The sequence below is a fragment of the Tupaia chinensis genome, unplaced genomic scaffold, assembly GCF_000334495.1.
Source record: "Tupaia chinensis unplaced genomic scaffold, TupChi_1.0 Scaffold139833_1, whole genome shotgun sequence".
NCBI classification, from domain to species: Eukaryota; Metazoa; Chordata; class Mammalia; order Scandentia; family Tupaiidae; genus Tupaia; species Tupaia belangeri.
The window spans coordinates 4,100,496-4,114,257 of NW_006199712.1; the positions used below are offsets into that span (position 1 = coordinate 4,100,496).

General features: G+C 44.8%; 1 protein-coding gene across 1 annotated transcript in view; it reads right to left on the minus strand.

Moving 5' to 3' along the window:
* Positions 1-274: 274 nt before the first annotated feature.
* GRK7 (G protein-coupled receptor kinase 7) overlaps positions 275-13,762 on the minus strand; it is a 50,781-nt gene continuing 37,293 nt past the window's right edge. Inside the window, exon 4 of the mRNA XM_006162317.3 lies at positions 275-1,505. Within this exon, the coding sequence (XP_006162379.1) occupies positions 1,169-1,505 (337 nt within the window). The 3' untranslated portion in view covers positions 275-1,168. The remainder of the gene's footprint in view (positions 1,506-13,762) is intronic.

Consider the following 13,762-nt stretch of genomic DNA (forward strand, 5'->3'; position numbering starts at 1 on the left):
ATACATGATTGAAGTTTTGAACAACCAAAACAAGGGCTCCTATGTACACGTTAGAATCGCCTGAGAAGCTTGTGAAACTTGAAATGGCACCCATACTTGGGGTGGGGGTCAGAATATCTGGGGGTGGGAGCCAGGCATTAGATTTACTTATTTATTTATTTATTTATTGCTACAGGGTGTGTGAGTTCACTGGAGAGAGACAGAGGGAGGGAAAGTGAGAAATCATCCCTGGGGGAATGGCTATACAATCCCTTTTCCAGTCTCCTCTTAGGATTTTGGGCACACGTGCACATGTGCCCAGTGTGTTTCTCAAGGGGCCAGGTCTAAGCATCAAACCATACAACCAGTCACGTGGGATCCAGCTGCCTTCACCACTGTGTTACCGGCTGGCCCAACATTAGTATTTTAAAGAGACCCCTAAGTGATTTCAAATTTGGAAACCATGGCGTATGGAATTGCACATGTAAGCAACTTGTAGCTTATTACTTAAAGGACTCAGCTAAATTTTCAGAATACTTTAATTCACAGAACTCACGGATATTTACATTTGAAAGTCTTCCACATTCTGATAATAAATTATTTACAAAAAAGAAAAATGAAAAAGAGACTGCGAAATTGAAGATTATTCTGTAATCTGAAATACGGTCAAAACATTGCAGTCCACTCCTTTGCAGGGGGGAAGAACATGAGGAACATTTATTTCCAGCCTCAGAATCCTTTTTGATAAGTACAGAAACAGAAGAAATCCTGACAGATGAAAGGAAGACAGGATATAAACAAAGAAACACTAAAATGATTATTTACTGAGAATTGCAAATGCTCATTTGCTGGGTACACCACAACGTTCCATTCTCTGCTCCCAGGACTTTGCGTCATTCACAGGCCGTGATGGCAGAGGCTCAGGCTTTTCAAGTTTATCCAAATAAACTGCAGCGTTCCTTTTCCCACCCCTCGGCGAAAACTGAGATTGTACTCATCTTTATGGAAGAGGAAGAAAGGAGAGAAAGCAGACGCGTCACGGAGTGAGCGTGCCTGCCCTTTGAACCGCCCTGTGGCTGAAACGCCCCTCCTAACTGGCCAGCCCTCATTCAGGGGATGTCTGTGTGTGACAACATGCGTGGATTGTGTCAGCTGAGACTCCCGCTGCCCGTCTGGCAGGGAGAACAACTCACAGCAACAAACACACACCGGACTTGGATGAATTCCCCTCCCCAGACTCTACGATCCTGTTGGGGTCGTTCAGTTCTTCAAACAGTCCCGTTTCTATAATTTCTTCCTGCCATGCTACTGGGACGGCACCTGTTGCGAATTTTTGGAAGAACTTCTTATCTTTGTCATCGAATTCCACCCCTCGAACCTCGGAGAAATCATCAATTTCATCGATGTCTTTGGCATAAACCACGGATGGGTCTGGCACAAATGGAGGATCAACGAGGCCGGCTTCCAGGCGAGGAAAATTGATGGTCTTAAAGAAAGAGGGTTTCCTGGGATCGTCGGCATTTTCTCTGCGAAGAAAGAAGTTGGTGAGTGGCCGCGACACAGTTAATGAACCAAAATGGAAATGTTCTGACAACACGAAGCCTGTACGTTCTTTTCTTAGAGTGTGTTTTAACCACAAAAACAATATAATGACATAAAGAATAGCTGTGAAACGTATTAAAAATCACCTCAAATTCCACTCTGGGCAGACAGGAGCATTTTCAGTGTTTGCAGACAGCCTTAATATGTAGACATAATTATTTTGTTTAATATGTCAGAGGGTGCATGCACATGCTAGAGAGGGAAAGGGAGACGGGAAAAAACCCCTCTCCCTACCCCATGGGGAATGATCATGCCACAATCTCTTCTCCTCCTTTCCTCCCTCCTTTCCGGATTTTAGGCATGCACACACACATGCCTGGCATATTTTTCAAGTTGCAGAATCTGGGACTCAAACCCCAAGGTCAGTCACATGAGATCCAGCTCCCTTAGCCACCAGGCCATGGGCTGGCTTTTTGATGTAACTTTTAGAGTTGAGCACTTGACATGATTTTGATTCTTGGTGTTTTGTAGAAATGCCAGAGTAATTTGGTGGTCCCAGAATTGCTTGCCTGCAGCTTCTCGCCAGTGAGTCTTCAGGGCACAGGGAGAAAGAGAAGCATATCTCTGTTCCCTGGTGACCAACACTCAGATTTGAAAGGACACCACTCATTGGGACCAGCAGTTGGAGTAATGGCTATGTCGCTGGATTCCCATGTAGTCAACCACCGTTCGAGTCCTGGGCCTGGTGGCTTAAACTCATGCCGGGCACATGTGTGTGCTTGCCTAAGATCCTGAGAGGAGAATGGAGGAGAAGGGATTGTGGCATGGCCATCCCCCCTGGGGAGGGATTTGTCGCTTTCTGTTTCTCTTTCTGTCTTTCTGGCTAGTGCACACGCCCTATAGCAAATACCTCTTCAAAAAAATAAAAAAGTTGTTCTTATTTTGTATTCATGACGGACAGCACACATGAGAAAGAGAGAGACCCTAACTAGGGTCTTTCACAGTGATTCTCTGGCCCCAGCTCTCTAGCTCATCAAGATCTGAGGTCCATGTGTACCTGGTGTGTTCCCAGGTTGACTTAGGATCCAAAACTGTGACTGGCCTATGGCTTCCAGCGCTGCAGTTCAGTATGCTACTGCCTATACCACCGAGGTGCAGGGCCCATGGTGGTATTTATTTGAAAACTTAAAAACAAAACAAAAAGGTGGGGCCAGCAGGTGTCATCGTGGTTGGGGTGTTTGACTCCCACGTGGCCTACTACAATACAAGTCCTGGACCTGGCAGCTTGCTGTCTCACTTTTCCTCTCTCTGTCTCTCTCTGGTGAGTACATATGCCCGACAGCAATGCATAATAATAACAATAATAAATAAAAATAAAATAAAATAGAATAAATAATAACAATAATAAAATGCATAATACTAATGAAATTAAATAAATAATAAAATGAAAGAAAAACCAATTTGTTAGTAAGCTGCAGTCGTATGAATGAGCATACATAACTATGGTTGCCCAAAATTATGGTTGTTATTATTAAGTCCTCCTTCTTATGCTAGAAATTATTTCAGTAACTGCCTTAGAATAAGGGAAAAAAAGTATGTTCCCAATTGTGTACACTCTAGCATTAGTTATCTATTGCTGTATAACAAAATCTCCCCAAAACTAGTAGCTTAAAATAAACATGGACCTGGGACCAGCAGTTAGCGTAATGGCTATATCGCTGGACTCCCACGTAGTCAACCGCAGTTCGCGTCCTGGACCCGGTGGCTTAAACTCACACCGGGTGCGTGTGCGTGCGTGCCCAAGATCCCGAGAGGAGAATGGAGGAGAAGGGATTGCAGCGTGGCCATCCCCCCTGGGGGGTGATTTCTCGCTTTCTACCTCTCTGTCTCTCTCTGTCTTTCTGGCAAGCGCACGCACCCTATAGCAAAAACCTCTCCAAAAAATAAATAGATAAATAAATAAATAAGCATGGACCTCATACTTTCTATGGGTCAAGAATATGGACATGGCATAATGATTTCTCTGACTCATGGTCTTTCACGTGACTCATCACGTGACTGAATTTAGCTGTTGGCCAGGGTAGTGGTCTCATCTGAAGGGTCAGCCGAAGTTGGGGGATTTGCTTCCAACCTTACTCGTGTGGTTATTGCCAAGTCTCCATTGCTCACCACGTGAGCCTCTCCACAGGGTGCCTCCTAACAGTGCAGCTGGCTTTCCAGAGGGCAAATGAGAGAGAGATCACCACAAGACAAAAGGCATCGCCTTTTTATAACCCATTAAAATAACGCTCCATCACTTTTGCCATATTCTATTGGGTAGAACAAAGTCAATACATCCAACTCACATTTAGGGCAAAAGGATTAGTGGGGATCAGTGGGGGCAATCTTAAGGACTGCCTAACACACTTTTTTGGGTTCCTCTTGAATCTAGGCTTTAACAAAATAAAAAGGGGTTGTTTTGTGGCATTACATTCAAAATTCAATTTTTTGCTGGTACGTGAATTGATCTCCAGGTATAATGAATAAGTGTCTTCCTTTTGGAAGAAGCGAATTTCTATTGTAAGACAACTTTAATTATAAATGAATTGCATTCATGGTCTCTTCTTTTACAATTTTCATTCTAGATTAAAAAAAAAAAAGCTTACTGGGAAATTACTGGGGGCTTTTTCCCATACACCTCCTCGAGAGACTCCCCCTCATGTCAAAAGATAACTATCGCAAAATCTGCCCAGTGAAAAGCTGGAGGCTGAACACGGTAATGCCACTACTGGCGACAAGAATGGGAATGACTGACATTTGGTCGGGCCTACTCACAGCCAAGACAGCCTTAAACCCTTCTTACATTTAATCAGCACAGCACCCTGCTCATCTCCCATGCCAGAACTTTTGGCTTCTTTATCTGCTTCTTTTTAGGAAGAGATGTGCATCTGAGGAAGCTGAGAAAATGGGTAAGTTTTTTAAAGAAAAAAACTATAAAAATTTTATTATGGGAAAGGAAAACTCACTGGACGACACCTGCTGTCCAGCCACTCCTCGGTGGTTCTGGACTCAGGCCCGGCCCCGTCCACAAGGCCCGCCCCGCATTTCTTTCCCACTGCCTACGGAGCATTGCCTCAAAGGGGCTACGAGGTGTTTCTTTTCTTTCCAAACCACTGATGCCTCATCATCTGAAAGAAAGATGCAGGCTTACTACCTACTGGACTCTATGGACCCGATGACTTCCATCTTCAATTAGTAGATTAAGAGACTTGAGCTCTTTCTCCACTGTACAAGACGGCAGGTGAAAAAGCTGTGAAGCAGGAGACTAAGGAGAAGAAACCAGAAGCCAAGAAGGCTGATGCCAGTGGCAAGGTTACAAAAGCTGAACCCAAGGCTAAAAGCCCAAGAAGGGGAAGCCCCAATGCAGCTGACACCAGTCCTAGTCCGGGGCATTGGCAGATACTCATGGTCTGTCACGAATTCCAGGAAGGCCATGTACAAGAGGAAATGCTCGGCCACTAAATCCAGGATTGAAATGAAAAAGAAGAAGGTTCTTGCGACTGTCACAAAACCAGTTGGTGGAGACAAGAATGGTGGCACCCGGGTGGTTAAACTGTGCAAAATGCCTTACTGAAGATGTGCCTCGAAAGCTCTTGAGCCACGGCAAACCCTTCAGTCAGCATGTGAGAAAGCTGTGAGCCAGCATCACTCCTGGGCCCATTCTGATCCTCCTCACTGGACCCACAGAGGCAAGAGAGTGGTTTTCCTGAAGCAGCTGAGCAGTGGCTTGCTACTTGTGACTGGACCGCTGGTTCTCAATCGAGTTCCACTTTGTAGAACATACTATAAATCTTGCATGAAAATTGATATTAGCAAAGTAAAAAATAAAAAATCCCAAAACACCTTACCCATGCTTACTTCAAGAGAAAGAAACTGGAAGCCCAGACACCAGGAAGGTGAGATCTTCGACACAGAGAAGGAGAAATGCGAGATTTCAGAGCAGCACAAGGTTGATCAGAAAGTTGTGGACTCACAAATTTTACCAAAACTCAAAGCTGTTCCTCAGCTCCAGGGATACCTGTGATCCATATTTGCCCTTACAAATGGAGTTTATCCTCATAAAGTTGTGTTCTAAATTTTTTGCCAAGAACCTAATTAAATAACTGATCGAATATACATATATATATATAAAATAAAATATATATGATATCATATATATTTTGAAATATATATATATGTGTGTATGTGTATATATATATATATATTTCACCACTTACACTAGCAACTCTCTCCACGATTCTGCTAGGAGACAGAGCAAGAGGAAGAAATATATATATTTTAGGTTTTGCACTAGGGTATGGGTACTCACTGGAGGGAGAGAAAAAGGGAGAAAGTGAGGAATCAACACCCCCTCTCAGGGGAGATGGCTACACCACAATCTCTTCTCCTCCATTCTTCTCTTGGGATTTTGGGCACACACCCACACACGCCTGGCATGGGTTTCAAGCCACCCAGTCTGGGACTTAAACCACAGTCAGCCATGTGGAAGTCCAGTGCCTCAACCACCACGCCACCTGCTGGCCCCAAGGTAGATCTTTTTTAAAGTCCCATTTATTGAGGTATAATTTGTACAAAATTCTTTGCCTTTCTAAGGTATCAGGTGTATTTTGAATGTGGCAGAAGGACAGAGCTAGAATTCCATCCTAGTAGATCCAGAATAAACTCTGGACCTGTATGTCCTGAAGAATGAGGGGTTTGGAATGGGTTCGGGTGCCACATGGAAGGAGCATGCGTCACTTCCATGGCTGGCACAGGGTATGAATATGCTGTCTCAGGGACAGAGGGCCTTTAAAACTCCTCTGAGCAGCTTTGACATGGATAAATGGAGTGTGTCCAAGAGCTTGGTAACCTCAGGAGACCCAGGCCAGACTTCCTGTCAGGATGAACTGTCCTCAAATAGCATCTCGAGCAGACCCGGCCCGGGTGGCCTTGGTTTGTTCTCAGGGATGACGGGGTGCGGCCCCTTTGCGAGTAATTCTGAAAGACAAGGGAACCACGGGCCGCTTTGCAGTCTTCTCTGTGTTCTTCGACAGTCCACCCAGATGGCCCTCGAGGGCAGGCCCCATCCCTTCCACCTTCCCCAAGAAATGCTCGTGGTCACTGAAGCTACCAATGAAGACTAGGCTTTCCAACCTCCCTTCCCCCAGTGTCCGGGACACCACGAAGCTCACCGCTTACACTAGCAACCCTCTCCACGGTCCTGCCGGTAGACAAAGCTAGATGATTTTATTTTTTATTTTATTGGAGAGATTTTTGCTATAGGGTGCATGTGCTCGCCAGAAAGACAGACAGAGACAGAGAGACGGAAAGTGAGAAATTACCCCTCGGGGGGATGGCCACGCCGCAATCCCTTCTCCTCCATTCTCCTCTCAGGATCTTGGGCACCTACGCACATGCGCCCGGCATGAGTTTAAGCCACCGAGTCTGGGACTCGAACCGCAGTCAACTACATGGGAGTCCAGCGACATAGCCATTACACTCATTGCTGGTCCCAGATTATTTTATTTTTGAATCTTTCCCTGGCAGCTGTTTGCTGGGCTCTTCTTGCCTACCACTGTGCAATGCGCTTTGGGCAAACAGGAGAGGCTGTGGATGGGGACGGCATCTTTAACCCAATTGGCAGCTTTGAGGAAGACTTCGCGGAATGTACTCCAGAGCATTATATCGAAGCCCACAGCATGATTCCAATGGATTTCCCTGTAACCGTCAATGAAGCAAAGATACCACCTGCCCACACGTGGGGCTCCCGCCGAGGAACTCGGGCTGCCGAGAGCAGTGGGTATTGGCATGAAATCCGCTGCTGGAGAAGTGCTCAAGTTACAGACTCACGTGGGTAGTTGCTCTTGTTCCGCAGCATTGACTGGTCAGAAAAGAACCTGCAAAAACCCAAGTGGTCTTCACCTTTTATTTAACTGGGAAAGAACTATAGTTGACCCTGTCTGCAGCCCTGAGGAGGGCTCAGAAAAGTTTTTGGCTTCTCTGCAAAATTAGCTCCCAAATCTTAAAGGCAAAGAGAGACATCCTCTTTGTTGTTGTCCAAAGAAGGAGGATCATTGCTAATGTTGTTCTGAATGTTTGTGAAGGCGGCAGAGAGGAGCCCTTGAACTCTGGGGTGTAACATGCTACTTAGACATTTGCCTTGGCGTGGGAGGACACAAGTTATATTAATGAAACATTCTCTCAGCTGAATGTTTAAATTGTATTTTAGTTTTATCTTTTTTCCCTAAAGAATTGTTTTATTTAACTTTATTTATTTGTTTGTTTATTTTAATTTGACCAGAGAAGGACAGAGTGAGAGGGAGAGAGATGGGGAGAGAAAGTGAGAAAGCAAGCTGCCAGGTCTGGGACTCAAACCGTTGTTGGCCATGTGGGAGTTCAGCACCCTTAACCACCACCCCGCCTGCCAGGCCCAATTTTTATCTATGTTTTATTGCTAAAAGGGATATGGACTCACCAGAGAGAGAAGGATACACAGACAGAGGAGGAGGGAGAGAGTACTCTGAAATGGGGTGTGATCATGCCACAATATTTTCTCAGTTTTTCCATCATGTCAGGATATAGGGTTTGCACATGAACATGCTTAGTGTGCTTTTAAAAAATTACTTAGCTTTATTGACTTATTATTATTATTATTTCATTTTCTGTAGGGCATATGTGCTCACCAAAGAGAGAAATAGAGAGAAAGAGACAAAGTGAGAAAGCAAGCCACCAGGTCTGGGACTCGAACTGTGGTTGGCCATGTGAGAAGTTCAGCACCTTAACCACCATGCCATCTGCTCCCACTGCTCCCCCCTGTGTGCATTTTAAGCTGCTGGGGCTGGGATTTGAACCACTGTTGGCCATGTGGGACCTGGTTCCCCTAATCACTAAGCACAGGGCTGGGTCAAATATAAAAACTATTTGTATTAAAAAAACTACAAAGAGGCCTAGCTGTGGCTCCGTGGTAAAGCAAGTGCCTGCAAGGCTAGCTTGCCGGTGGCTATGGGCTCAGATCCCCAGATTGGCCTGAAATGGCCCAAATGCCATGGCCACCAGGCATGTGGGCAGCCACCCAGGATCCTGAATAGCTGGAAGACTGGGGAGAGTGACCATGGCATGACCAGAACTTGTCACGGGTACTCTTCCTCTCTCTGTGTATGTGCATGCATCTCTAATAAAAATATATATAAAGAGTTGGAATTAAAATGTTGGAAGTTGTGTTTTCCCCACCCACCGAACAGCTGTTTTTTATATGCCTTATCCCTAACGTTGTAAAGTTTTATTTAAAACAGTCATAACAGGCACTTCGTAAAAAGGCTTTGCTTGACGAAACAGCTTCAGGCAAAGAGTCAGTGAATTAAGGTGACATTTTTGTCAATATTTCATTTTATAAACCCAACATGTGCTTATAAAGTTTTAAGATCAGTTTTCAACCAAACACATGCATTGAGGCGTCCACATGGTTGCTGTCCCTTCAAGGAAGTCATCTAAGGGACCGTTTGCTTCCCTATTGACACAACCATGGTTTGGGCACCATCCGATACTCCCCAACTTGAGAATGAGGATGAGGGAGACTGTTGGTGATTGTCGATGGTCGCCATATTGGCAGTGGTGTTCCTCTCCTTCCTAGCCAAACAGATGACATTAGCTGGCCCCCTTGGCCCTAAGGAGGACGTGAAGACTAGTTCTGGATGACAGAAAAGTGTGTGACGTGAGGTATGAGGAGTGTCACTTCCTTGCTGAGACAATAAAAAGCTCTGTGAGTTCTCTATGCTCTCTCTTCTGCCACAGCAATGGGAAACCGGCGTCCAATACAGCTAAGATGGACGCCTCCTGGATCTCTGAGTCACTGCTTGGAAGAGAGACTCTGGAAAGTCACTGGATGAACAGTGGACTTTCTGAGAATGAGCAATAACCTTCTTTTTCTTTTTTTAAGGCTTTTTGCCATAGGGCATATGTGCTCGTCAGAGAGAGAGACAGAGAGAGACAGTAAGAGAGAAAGGAGAAATCATCCTCCAGGGGGACGGCTGCACTGTATTTCTTGTCTTCGGTTCTCCTCCTGGGATTTTGGGTACACATGCCTGGCATGATTTTCAAGCCACCAGGTCCAGGACTTCAAACCGCGGTAAGCCATGTTGGAGTCCAGTGCCTGAACCACCATGCCACCTGGTGGCCACACAGTAATCTTTTCTATTTTAAGCTGCTGAAACCCTTGGGTTTATCATAATATTTATTATTATCATAACATTGATTTACTAATTTTACTAATACAATAAAGTTCAAATCTACCTAGGAAAATCAATTCCATATTTTACTTCCATATAATGTAGAGTTCTACCTAACTTCAAAATACTCACTACTTAATTTGGCTATCTATCATGCTTTGAAAGTTATGATTTTATTTTTATATAAAGAGATTTTTGCTATAAGGTACATGCACTTGCCAGAGACAGAGAGAGACAAACAGAAAGCTAGAAATCACCCCCCCTCCCCGGGGGAAGGATGGCCATGCCGTAGTCCCTTCTCTACCACTCTCCTCTAGGGATCTTGGGCACATGTGCCAGCATGAGTTTTAAGCCACCAGGTCTGGGACTTGAACCAAGGCTGACTACATGTGAATCCAGAGAGGTAACCATTATGCCATCTGGTGGTCGCCAAAAGTTATGAAACATGTGAATTTCATTTGACTATTAAAAAAAAAAAGTTAAAAAAAATTTAAAAGCTTCCCTCGAACTAAAGCAGCCTTATTCTAGAGACTCCAATGGCAACTAGTTGGAAGGGTTAGAGTAATTTGGTAACAAGTTCTGGTGTTAATGCTAAGCAATCATTCAAACTGCTTTGAGATGGTAGAATTTATCTGCACTTTTTTTATTACTGGAGGTTGTGCACACTTACTAGAGAGGGAGAAAGAGGAAGCACTGAGGGAGAGTCATGCCACCATCCCTACTCCTCCATTTTTCCATCCCATCATGATTTGGGGCACACACACACACACACACACACACACACACACGCACCAAGTGTGTTTTTCAAGCTGCCAGGGCTGGGATTCAGGCCACATAGTTGGCCATGTGGAATTTGGCTCCCTTAACCACTTTGCATTAGGACTGACCCCTAGCTGTAGATTTTGTATTTTTATTTTAGATTTTGAATTTTTTTTTCCTTTTTTTGGAGAGTTTTTTGCTATAGGGCGTGTGCACTTGCCAGAAAGACAGAGAGAGACAGAGAGACAGAAAGCGAGAAATCATTCTCTGGGGGGATGGCCACACTGCAATCCCTTCTCCTCCATTCTCTTCTAGGAATCTTGGGAACGCACGCACACGCGCCTTGCAGGAGTTTATGCTGCCAGGTCCAGGACTCAAACCACAGTTGACTACATGGGAGTCCAGTGACATAGCCATTACGCTAACTGCTGGTCCCGACTTTGAAATCTTAATCTAAGTAATTTAAGATAGTTAAGCTCAGGGTTTAGTTAAAATATTTCCTGGTATAGATCTCCCTTAGAACAAATTAGTAGTAATTGCTATCACTTACTGAATCATTCCTACCTTTACATACATAATATCTAAACTTCAAAATATCCCACTGCGTTAAGTCAGGGTTCCATGGAGACAGAGTCAACAGGATGTTGAAAGAGTCCGGAATGCCCCACTGTGACAGGAAAATTAGTATTATACTTCTTTTAAAGATATTTTGTCATAGGGTGTATGTGCTTGCCAGAGAGAGACAGAGACAGAGACAGAGACTGAGGGGAAAAAGTGAGAAATCACCCTACAGGGGGATGGCCATGCCGTAATCTGTTCTCCTGTACTTTCCTCTCAGGAGTTTGGGCACACACACGTGTGCCTGGTATGATTTTTAAGCCTCCAGTGTCCAGAACTTGAACTATGATCAGCCATGTGGGAGTCCAGTGCCTTAACCACCATGTCACCTGCTGGCCCCAGAAAAATATTTTGAGCTGAAAGAATTTGAGAATCAACAGAGGTAGGTTCTGAACTCTCCCATCTGCCTCAACGTGGAGGCTTCCAAAAAAACTCAACTAACATAAATCCCCTCAGGAGAGTTTCCCAAACAAGGCAAGACTGACTCATCTCTGAAACAGGAAGGCAGCACCACGTCCAACAGACATGGCCGCCCAACAGACATGGCCGCCCAACAGACATGGCCGCCCAACAGACATGGCCGCCCAACAGACATGGCCACGTGACTACGCGGTCTCCCATCTGTCCTTCTAAGGACCCATTTATTTCCCCCCACAAAGGTTGCTTCCCTGAAGCGTCATTTCTCTCCCCCTCCTCAAAGTTGCTTGTTTTCCTCAACGGCCCTTCTCCTTCCCTTCTGCTATAAGATGGTACATACTCGATGGCAGCAGGTGCATTGTGGGTAAGGCGCTGGATTTCCCCATGCCTGACTACGGTTTGAGTACCAGACCCAGTGCTTTGAGAATCACCCTGGCATGTGTGTGTGTGTGTGTGTGTGTGTGTGTGTGTGTGTGCGTGCATGCCCAAAGTCCCGAGAAGAGAGGGGAGGAGGAGAGATTGTGGTGTGGCCACCCCCGTGGAGAGTAATTTCTCACTTTCCCTCTCTGTCCATCTCTGTCGCTCTCCAGAAAGCACACGCACCCTATGGGAAAAACTTGAAAAGAAAATATGGTAAATATGCCTCAAATTCACATTTTTCTGCAAATTCCACCTATGTACATTAAAAACAAAAACAAAAACAAAACAAAAAACCCTGTCTTTTCTCTTGCTAATTTGTCCTTTGTCAATTTAATTTGCAGGTCTCTGGGTCAGCCCTGTGGCCTCGTTGGTTAAGTAAGCTAGATACCATAAGGTCAACCGTGCAGTTCGAATCCCGGACCTGAAATCCACCAGGTATATGTGTGTGTGCGTACCCCAAATCCCAACAGGGAGGAGACATGGCGAAGAAGGGATTGCAGCACATCACACCCCTCTGGGGAGTGTGTTCTCCCGCTCCTTCTCTGTCTGTCTCTCCCTGGCAAGCACATATGCCCTCTGGCAAAAACAAAGAAAACACAACAGAAAAGCAAATCTGCAAGCCCTTAAACACAATCCAAACAGGGTAGAGGAAGTGTTTCCTCCCTAACAACGTGTATATGTGTGCATGTCTGTGTGTGTGTGTAAAAATATTCATATATACCTACTATATGTGTGTGTATACACAAGGGCATCTCAAAAAATGTGTGGAAGAATGTGAAGTCTGAGTTTATTTTGAGGTAAAAACGTTTTTGTTTTTTTTTTTTGGAGAGGTTTTTGCTATAGGGCGCGTGCGCTCGCCAGACAGACAGAGACATAGAGACAGAAAGCAAGAAATCTCCCCCCAGGGGAGATAGCCACATCGCAATCCCTTCTCCTCCATTCTCCTCTCGGGATCTTGGGCACGCACGCACATGCGCCCGGCGTGAGTTTTAAGCCACCGGGTCTGGGACGCGAACCGCGGTCGACTACGTGAGAGTCCAGTGACACAGCCATTACGCTAACTGCTGATTCCCAGAGGTAGAAACTTTTTGAAATCCATGCATAGCTTTTTCCTAACACACATTTTCCATGAACTTAAATTTTTTTTTTCAGAAGGTGCATGTGCTCACCAGAGACGGGGGGTGGGGTGTGCGGGGTGGGGAGAAGAAGAAAGCAAACTATTCTCCTCCATTTCCCCCTCCTTTCTAGATTTTAGGCAGGCATGCACATGTACTTAGCATCTTTCAAGCTGCTGGGTCCAGGACTTGAATCCCAAGGTCAGTTATATGAGATCCAGCTCCCTTAACCAACCAGCCATAGGTTGACCCTCCATGAACTTTATGAAGATTCCCCCCCCCATAGCATATTATTGCCTAAATACTGTAGGTAACTGTAACACAGTGATATTTGTGTATCTAAACATATTTAAACATAGAAAAAGTACAGAAAAAAGACAATAGAAAAGATAAAAATAGTACACCTGGACAGGGCACTTACCATGAATAAAACCTGCAGGACTGGAAGTCTCTCTGGGTGAGGCAGTGACTGAATAGTGAGTGTGAAGGGCTAGCACATTACTGTACACTACTACAGACACCACAGACTTTACAGACACTGTATGCTTAGGCTACACTAAATTTATGATAGTTTTCTTTCTTCTTTTAAGAATTATTTTTTTATTTAACTTTCTTTCTTTCTTTCTTTCTTTCTTTCTTTCTTTCTTTCTTTCTTTCTTTCTTTCTTTT